General features: G+C 41.5%; 1 protein-coding gene across 1 annotated transcript in view; it reads left to right on the top strand.

Annotated features, from left to right (window-relative positions):
• Nucleotides 1-403: 403 nt before the first annotated feature.
• PIGA (phosphatidylinositol glycan anchor biosynthesis class A) overlaps nucleotides 404-10321 on the top strand; it is a 16454-nt gene continuing 6536 nt past the window's right edge. The window contains exons 1-3 of the mRNA XM_017512352.2: nucleotides 404-506; nucleotides 4336-5112; nucleotides 10228-10319. Coding sequence (XP_017367841.1) covers nucleotides 4398-5112; nucleotides 10228-10319 — 807 coding nt within the window. The 5' untranslated portion in view covers nucleotides 404-506; nucleotides 4336-4397. The remainder of the gene's footprint in view (nucleotides 507-4335; nucleotides 5113-10227; nucleotides 10320-10321) is intronic.

The following is a 10321-nucleotide window of genomic DNA, read 5'->3' as shown; positions in this document are numbered from 1 at the left end:
ATTTGGTACATGCTTGTATTAAATATCATTCGTTCTTTTTTCTGAAATTAAAACTTCATAGTTTCACCTGTTTCGACTTTTTGTGTATTTTTATTTGCTACATCTGGCCAACGTCCCAGAGCGATAAGAACCGGCACGGTTCTGCAGTGCCACAACTGATTACAAACAAAAGATCTCTCCAATCAGAAGCAAGCGGGAGAGAACTGGCATCCAGAAAAGAGACGCTGTAACCAGACAACCAGAGTGGGCACGAGTGGGCAACCACTCTATCATCGTCAGCATTTAAGAGACAGACGCCCGCGCGTGCTGACGTTGCATCCCGCGCTTGAGGGTGGGGACGACAGAGCGTCACTCTCGGACGTGACCCCAGCGCCTCTTTGTGATTGGCTGCCTCGGGGGCGCGTCCCTTGGGCGCGGACGCCCTAGATTGGTGCTTCTGGACAGAGGGGAGGGACTCCGGCTGCAGCCGCGGGAGGTCCGGACACTGGCGGCCATGGAACTTGCCGGTAAGTCCGCGTCTTGCCTCCCTTCTCCGGCGCTCTGGGCCGCTTTTGGATGCGGCTGTTCTGCGCGCGTGGGAGCGTGGCGGGTGGCGGAGGGTGTAAAGCCGACCCGGCTCGAAGCCCGGAAGTGGGGTCGGAGGGTTTCCAGAGTAGGTTGGGTCTGAGGGTGCGTTTAGGGCGGACGCGCTGGGTTCCTTGGCTCAGGCAGGTGGGTCGAAGGACTGGTGTCTCCGGAACGCCGGGCCTGAGACCCGCGTCTACTCTCTGGTTGTTTACCTTCTCTCTTTGGGCCTGGCCAGTCCCTGCCATGAACTCAGCAGGGTCGCTATCTAAGCAGAGGCATCCCCTCCTTGGCCAGAGCGTTCCCCAGCGACCTCTCAGGGAGTCAGGGAGTGAAGCTCAGGCAGTGCCCGGGAATTCTCAGTGGAAGTACCATCCTCTTGACCCGCAACTCCTGCCAGGTCTCCCTAAGATTCTTCAGGAGCCTCTACTGCTAATGATTGCCCGGGGCTCGTTGGCCGTCGTCGAGAATTTTACGGTAATATCTTCTTTGCCACTTTAAGTGGCTGGGTGGGACCTTGGACTAATGACTCAACTTGTCTGGCTTCTCATTTGTAAAGCGAGACAGATATTCACTAGGGCTTCAAACCTCATTTTGGCTTTAAGAGATAAGATTCTGCGATTGTGCAGCATATTGAGCTTTTATGTCACGAAGATGTTTGGAGTGAAATCCTGGTGGAAGTGGGCAGACTCCTCACAGAACATTGCAGGCTAATGACAAAATTTTAAATGCCATCATTTGGTTAATTACTCACTGTTTTTGCTATCATTCATCTTTTAAAACTGATAGAGCTGGAAGTTCAGGTTCAGGTGACCACAGTAAGAAAATGTTAGTTAAGCCACCAAAAAGTACAAATTTGGGGAATTTCAATATTTGGTAATATTGAATCTTAATTAGTAAATTCAGTTCAACAAACACTTCTGGAGTCTTTCTGAGAGTATATTTAAAATGTAGATGAGGCCGGGCGCGTTTGCTCACACCTGTATGTAATCCCAGCACTTTGGGAGGCCGAGGCTGGTGGATCAGCTGAGGTTAGGAGCTCGAGACCAGCTTGGACAACATGATGAAACCCCCGTCTCTACTAAAAATAACAAAAATTAGCAGGGCATTGTGGCACGTGCCTGTAATCTCAGCTACTCGGGAGGCTGAGGTGGGAGAATTGCTTGAACGCAGGAGGCAGACGCTGCAAGTGAGCTGAGATTGCTCCACTGCACACCAGCCTGGGCAACAGTGAGACTGCGTCTCAAAAAAAAAAAAAAAAAAGGAGATGAATTTGTTGGAGAGAATAGACAGTTCAGCCTTTGCACACACAATTAATTGGCATTTTCTGAGTTTGCAGGTGAAACCGGAAACTCAGCTTTAGGATGGTTTCTCATTGTACAGTTGGGTTTCTGGAGCGTTGGAAATCTCATTTGTGAAGCTGAGGAAGATTTTGACCAGATATCCAAGATTCTTTTTAGTTTTAGATGTCTAAGAATGTATAATAGTACCAAATATTGAGTGAACATTTCACGTTGATAAGGCTTTAGGGGACCCCTGAGATAAACATTTCGTACTTTAAATGGAGAAAATGGTCCTAGATACAGCCCATCTCTAGTTTAGCTGTTATTTTTAGACACCACACTGAAGGGAGGGACACTCACTGAGTTTGAAAGGCCTGCATAACTGAAAGAAAAGTTTAAGAAGTGAACGGAGCAGTTAGATAATCACCCTCTTTGTTTTTTGGAGTTTGTTTTGTTTTGTTTTTTGAGATGGAGTCTTGCTCTGTTGTCTTGGCTGGAGTGCAGTGGCTCTCAATCTTGGCTCACTGCAACCTCTGCCTCCCAGGTTCAAGCGATTCTCCTGCCTCAGCCTCCCGAGTAGCTAGGACCACAGGCACCATCACACCTGGCTAATTTTTGTATTTTTAATGGACATGAGGTTTCATCATGTTGGCCAGGCTGGTCTCGAACTCGTGAACTCAGGTGATCCACCCACCCTGGCCTCCCAAAGGCCTGGGATTACAGGAGTGAGCCACCATGCCCGGGCCAGATAATCACCCTCTTTGAATAAGGAAGGAGAAAATGTGGATTCTTCGAAGCATATGCTCTGGTGACATTTGAGAAAGGTGCTCTCAGAAAGATAGTTTGAGTTCCAGGTGCATTTTAGTGTAAACCACAAAGCTAATACTAGCAACATTTTATGAGATTAATTGAATCAGTGGCTAAGCTCTAGAGCAGGGGTTGACAAACTTTGTGTAAAGGACCAGATGGTAAACATTTTCAGCTCTGGGGGTCATATGATCTCTGTTGCAGCTATTCTGCTGTTGTAGCACAAAAGTAGCCATTCACATAAATGAATGGGCAAGCCTGTGGTTCTATAAAACTTTACAAAAACAGGCAGTGGACCAGTATAACTGGGTTTGAGTCCTGGCCTGTTTTAGTTGTCTTGTTATTTTTTTACTGAACCACCCCAAAACTTAATGATATGAAACAACAGCCATTTTGTTATTTTTCATGATACTGCTGTCAGCTAGACTCAGCTGGGTGATTCTGTTGGTCTTGCCAATGGTCACTAGGAGGCTGCATTTACCTGGTGAGTTGGCTGGATGGCTGGGCCTCTGGCTCTTTCCATGTAGTCTCAGAGCTCTTCCTTCTCCATATTGTCTCTACACTTGCCCCTCTAGCACAACAGATGGATTTCTTACATGTTGGCTTAGAATATCTAAGAGTGTACAAGTGGAAACCACCACACCTTTTTTAGGCTGAGGCCAAAAATTTGCACATTGCTTCCACCCCCTCCTATGGGCTAAACCAGGTCCAAATGCAAGGGGAAGGGACTAGAGAAAGACATAAATACCAGGAGGCATGACCACTAATGAAACAGACTGCTATACTGAGTTACTTCTAAGCACTGAGTAACTGTGAACAAATTTATTAACCCTTTTAAGTTTTAGACTTTCCATTGATAAGATGGAGTTGATAACTTATAGAATTTTGGTGAGGCTGCAATAAGATACAGAAGACTCATTTGGGCATGGTGGCTCACACCTATAATCTCAGCACTTTAGGAGGCCAAGGTGGGCAGATCATGAAGTCAGGAGTTCGAGACCAGCCTGGCCAATATGGTGAAACCCTGTCTCTACTAAAAATACAAAAATTAGCCAGGCGTGGTGGCAGGCGCCTGTAGTCCCAGCTACTCGGGAGGCTGAGGCAGAAGAATTGCTTGAACCCGAGAGGCAGAGGTTGTAGTGAGCTGAGATCATGCCACTGCAGTCCAGCCTGGGTGACAAAGCAAGACTCTGTCTCCAAAAAAAAAAAAAAAAAAAGATATAGAAGACTCTTAGCATGTAGTGGCTGATGTATAGTGGCCATTTAATAAGTATTAATAGAAGCTGGTAAAGTGTAATCATAAAAGGGGAAATATATATATATACACATATATATATTAACATGTGTGTATGTATGTGTGTATAATATATACTTAATTATTGGAAAAGACTGGTTTGTTAACATGGCAAACCATGATATGCTGTGGTGTAACAAACTTACTATTTAAAATTACATGTAACAGTATTTTTAGGGCAAAATTAAGACATTGTAGAACCTAGCTTTATTGTATGTAAATGCCAAGCAAGTAAACGTCAAATGAGTAAATTGATGACATGCTTTGTTTTTAATTCTAGGGAAAAGCTAACAAATTTACATTAACATTAAATAGTATCTATATCTGGATTTGTACTATGAAATGTGTTTTGTTTCTGAGCTGAGATCCTGTTTTACTCTTTTTCAGGTAATAGAGGACACATCTCTTAACCGGGTTGCTCTAAGAACTGATGCCTAAACCATCTCAGCATGGCCTATAGAGGAGTAGGTGGGGATGGCCATCCTGCCTCAGCTACACTCTCTCGGGTTAGCCCTGGAAGTCTTTATACATGTAGAACCCATACCCATAATATATGCATGGTATCTGACTTTTTCTACCCAAATATGGGAGGCGTGGAAAGCCACATTTACCAGCTTTCTCAGTGCCTGATTGAAAGAGGGCATAAGGTTATAATTGTCACCCATGCTTATGGAAATCGAAAAGGCATCCGTTACCTCACTAATGGCCTCAAAGTCTATTACCTGCCTCTGAAAGTCATGTACAACCAGTCTACAGCCACGACCCTCTTTCACAGTCTGCCATTGCTCAGGTACATATTTGTTCGGGAGAGAGTCACGATAATCCATTCACATAGTTCTTTTTCTGCCATGGCCCATGATGCTCTCTTCCACGCCAAGACAATGGGGCTTCAGACAGTCTTCACGGACCATTCCCTTTTTGGATTTGCTGATGTCAGCTCGGTGCTTACAAACAAGCTTCTAACTGTGTCTCTTTGTGATACAAACCACATCATTTGTGTGTCTTATACTAGTAAGGAAAATACTGTACTAAGAGCAGCACTGAATCCTGAAATAGTGTCCGTCATTCCTAATGCTGTAGATCCTACTGACTTCACTCCAGACCCATTTAGAAGGCATGATAGTATAACTATTGTTGTTGTCAGCAGACTTGTTTACAGAAAAGGTAATGAAATGATAGCTATAATTGCATTGTAGACTTTTTTTCCTTGTAGAAAGCTGTTGAATACTTGTGTATGATGATTGTTTGGCTTTGTTTTATGGTTTTATAATGCAATAAATTATAGCAAAGAAAGTTCTAATATTGGTTTATATATCCAAGAAGAGACATTTTCAGGATGGTGGTGGATGCTGTCCCCCAACCTTTGATGTTTTAATGGTTACTAAACAAAAAAAGAACAGTAACCTGATGCTGTTAAATTTCAGGTCTTTTTAAAAATTAAAACAGCCCTGCATGTGTGGTAAAGAAGCAATGGGCAGAGGTCACACACCAAAGTAATGTCTTTTCATTGCAGACATTTTGGAAACTAAGAAAAGCACAAAGATGAAAACTAAAATCAGCTGTAACTGTATTATTCAGAGATACCCTAATGAGTATTTTGATTTATAGCTTTCCTGTCCTTTTTATGTGTATGTACATATACTGAAAATCAGTGGGCTTGCTCTGCACGTTACTATGCTGTAGCTTGCTTGTTTCATTTAATCATGTATAAGATATTGGCAGGTAAGTAATGAAGAAAAGGGGATTAGACGGCCTGGGATCAGATGGTCACTCTTTCCTGCTGTGTGATCGAGGAGAAGTTGCTTAACATCTCCAAGTCTCAGTTTTTTTGTTTGTGTAATTTAAGCAACATTGGGAACCTTGCAGGGGTTCAGTGATAGTTCCTATAAAAACATTAGCCTAGTTTGTAAGTGTCTGCTATTATCAAGGAGGTTGTTTTTTCTTTTCTTTTCTTTTTTTTGAGACAGAAGCAGTCTCGCACTGTTGCCCGGGCTGGAGTGCAGTGGCGTTAGCTCACTGCAACCTCAGCCTCCTGGGTCAAACAATTCTCCTGCCTCAGCCTCCCTAGTAGCTGGGATTACAGGCACCCGCCACCATGCACAGCTAATTTTTTGTATTTTTAATAGAGATGGGGTTTCACTAAGTTGGCCAGACTGGTCTCAAACTCCTGACCTCATGATTTGCCCACCTGGGCCTCCCAAAGTGCTGGGATTACAGGCATGAGCCACAGTGCCCGGCTAAGGAGGTTATTTTTAGTACCTCTGCAGCACTTCATAGACTTCACAGTTGAATGTGTGGAGGCTTGTTTACTAGAAGTCTGAAACAGTCTGGTTATGAAAAAAAAAAAAAAAAAAAGTGTCTTCTGAGTGCTATTTGAAAACCTGTCCACTAATCAAAAGTGTCATTTATGGCTGGATGCAGTGGCTCATGCCTGTAATCCCAGCACTTTGGGACGCCGAGGCAGGTGGATCACGAGGTCAAGAGATCGAAACCATCCTGGCCATCATGGTGAAACCCTGTCTCTACTAAAAATACAAAAAAAGTAGCTGGGCGTGGTGGCATGTGCCTGTAGTCCCAGCTACTCAAGAGGCTGAGGCAGGAGAATTGCTTGAACCCATGAGGCAGAGGTTGCAGTGAGCCGAGATAGCGCCACTACACTCCAGCCTGGTGACAGAGTTGAGACTCCGTCTCAAAAAAAAGTATCATCTATAGTAGGAAATCATTTTAAAAAATACCCCTTTAAATATTTAATATTTGAATTTAACTCAAAATATTAATACACACTGAGTTGCCAATAGTTTGGTGTAAGACTGCAGACTTTGAGTGCTGGGCCACTGGTTTCACCTGTATCTTGCACACTTTCCTTCACAAAGCATAATCTACCATTGCTACTTCGAGTTTCTTTTGAGTGGGGCTAGAACTTAAAGGCACATGAAGTTTTATGCTTCAGGAGTTTTAATTTATTTTCAATGTTATACAGTAGTTTAGGACACCTCTCATCTGCCAAGAACTTTTTTCTGTGACTTTCCTTTATTGGATTTTTCAAACTGTTCAGCTTAGTTTTTGTAGAAACTCTTTTTGTCAATTTATGTGATGTTAAATTACTCAACACGATGACAAGTACAACTGACATCAAACAGGTGTGTGAACAAACACAACTGGTTCTTGATAAGCACTAAACTCAGTGGTGTGCCAGTGTGCTAGGGAGTAGCCTAAATTTAGATGTGAGCCTTGGTCAGTTTGCATTTGGCACGGAAAACCTTGATTGATCCAACAGTCCATTTAAGTGAAGGTTGGCAAGGAAACTTGCCCTGAACTTCATTTTCTGGTTTAAAGGCAATGACATGCTTTCATTCTTTAATCAGGGACATGTGAATGACTGGCATTCTATATTCTGAATTCCTCTTGGGACATTAGTGATATATTTTTTGTGACTTAGGAATTTTTTGTACCTAATTTATTTTTTAACCAAATAACATATTGCCTTGAGATAGTTAGCTAAGAAAGAGTATGATGCATGTGTGATCAAGGATCAGCAAAATTAACTACCCATACAAAGATTAAACCTGTTACCTTTACTACACTAATGTGGTATTTTAATCTGCTGAGCTAACTACCAATGGCATGATGGTATGGCCTTTCCTGTACTCAATTCAATAACTGAACATCAATAACTGAACAGGTGTTTATTGAACCCTCTCCGTGTGCCAGGCACCCTGCAAAAAGTAACATTCTGAGAAAGAACAGCCATACCTGTAGCCCAAAAGTGAGTAGTTGTATTAATGGTCCATTCCTTATTAATAGATTAATTTCCTCAGGAGTTTATTGGACCAGATATCAAAGTCCCACTAGAATGCCTTAAGTGAGAGAGAGGATAATCGAAGTTTTCCTTATTCAGGCTTTTTGGCTGCCTTTTTCCTGAGCCACCTCTTCCAAGCCTGTTTTGCTCTCAGTCAGGATTTACCAGCACTCTGTGCATGTGTAGGCACGCTCGCCTACTTCCTGCTGTAGTGTCAATGACAACCTACATTTATTTTCTGCAGTTGATAAAGCCTGTGTGTGGTACAATACTCATTTGACTCTCCCAACACCTGTAGGATAGATGTTATCTACATGAAATTGAGTCTCAGAGAGGGAAAGTAACTCATCCAGGTTACATAGTAGGTAACCAAGATGACACACGTGAGTCCAGCTTTTCTTGAGTTAAGGCCTCCTCTTCCTCCACCCATGCCCAGCCACTAATATCCTAGGTATAAGATCAAAAGGTTCTTAAAAATATTGTTAGACTGAGCTTTAAAAGCAATTTGAATCAGATTTTCATTGTCTGTTTTGTGTTCATATGGCAGTCGAAAGTCTCTAGGTTCCATTGTGTTACTCTTCTTGGAGGGTCCAGAATAATTTTTTTTTATAGTGGTGGGGAAAAGCCTTTATTCTTAGAATAAGAACATAGATCATTGGTAATAGTAATCAGTTCCATTTCTTATGAGATAGTTGTCAGGATTAAATGACATAATGAATTTAAAGTATATTGCCTGTCATAGTAAGCGCTCAGTTACTGTTAGTTCTTATAATCACTTATCACTGTTGCCCTGTGTTGTTTTTTGTTTGTTTGAAGAATGGGCTCTTAACCTTGTATGAGAAAGAAAAGGGTGAGGAAGAAAATGGATTGAAGAAATTGTAGAAGACTAAATGTTAAAAGTCATTAAACTACCTTCTGGTTTATCTAGAAATCTAATCGATAGATTCGGTAGTAGACTTCAAACAAAGATAGCTATGATTTTAATTAGAAGCCTTCATATTCAGAAAAGCTGTGTATGAGTTTTTAATATATACAATAATAGTTTGAAAGTACTAGCAGAGTTTACTTAATGAATTCTACTTTGCATAATTTAATAAAAATGACCCTATGTATATATATCATTTCTCCTGTCATCTATTTTATAACTGATCTGCCTATTTTGGGTGGAAGATTAATGTAAGAAATACAGTTCTTATGTGTGTATGCATTTTTTAAATTTAACTTAGCTTTAGGTGGATTATTGTACATTTACTTTTGAATATGTATGATTTGTAATTGTTAATGAACTAGATTCTCAAATAGTATTGACATTGTTGTGACTTCGGATAGCCACTCACTTTTTCAGACTAATAGGGCATGATTTACTTTATTGTTTTCTATTACCTGAGATTGTGTTTACATATTATAAGAAAATCATTTTGGAGAAAAAAAGGAACCAAGATGCATCCTTTTGTTCTATGGACTGTAATGATCTGACAGTTGATGCCCTGCTGCCTTTATTTACCCCCATTCCGGGAAAGTGGGCTATAGCTTGTTCGAACTTAAATTTTGCTAATACTGTACTGTTTACTGCAAAATTCTCTTTACCAGCTACATTTTAAACAAAGTGGAGGCAGCAGTTAGATTTTGTTGCTTAGCCTTTTCCGGTGGCAGTAAGTGGAATCACAGACTGATAGAATCTTATAGCTGAGACCCGGAGTGGTGGCTCACACCTATAATCTTAGCACTTTGGGAGGCCGAGGCGGACGAAACACTATGTCAGGAGATCGAGACCATCCTGACCAACATGTAAAACCCTGTCTCTACTAAAATACAAAAAATTATCCAGGCATGGTGCTGCGTACCTGTAGTCCAACCTACTCGGGAGGCTGAGGCAGGGGAATTGCTTGAACCTGGATGGTAGAGATTGCAGTGAGCTGAGATCGTGCCACTGCACTCCAGCCTGGTGACACAGCGAGACTCTGTCTCAAAAAAACAAAAAAAAAGAATTTTGTAGCTGAAAGAGACCCTAACTTTAGGTACATAGGTATCTTTATTTTACAGATCATGAAACTTCCTATGATCTAAGGGCTTGCTGGTAAAACAGCTGGGATAAGACCCAGATCTCCAGTTAGCTGCCTGCTCTGGAGAAAATGAACTCAAACCTTAGCCACCTTAAATTTACCTTTTTAGAAGTAGGCAGTGTGTAAACATAAGTGAATAACTTAAAGAATAGTCTATTGAGATGAAACAATAGTCCATATTTTGGGGGTGTGGAAGGTAATGTATGTCAAGGCCTATATCTTCAAGAATTGCAACTCTTGGGAGACCACTGGCAGTTTGTGAACAATTCCACTCTCCTGGAAAAGTTTTAAGAGAGTTTCTCTCCTTTATGGAGTGCATAGCTAATACTTTTCAAAATGAGTGGATTCTCAGTAGTTCTGGTGAATTTTTTTAAGTTTGAATATTAATATCTCCAACATTCAACTTTATATTTTCAGGGACTGATTTGCTTAGTGGTATAATACCTGAACTCTGTCAGAAATATCCAGATTTAAATTTCATAATTGGAGGAGAGGGACCAAAGAGAATCAT

This window comes from Cebus imitator, unplaced genomic scaffold (assembly GCF_001604975.1).
Source record: "Cebus imitator isolate Cc_AM_T3 unplaced genomic scaffold, Cebus_imitator-1.0 Scaffold471, whole genome shotgun sequence".
Classification (NCBI taxonomy): Eukaryota; Metazoa; Chordata; class Mammalia; order Primates; family Cebidae; genus Cebus; species Cebus imitator.
This window is presented reverse-complemented; position numbering and strand designations above follow the sequence as displayed.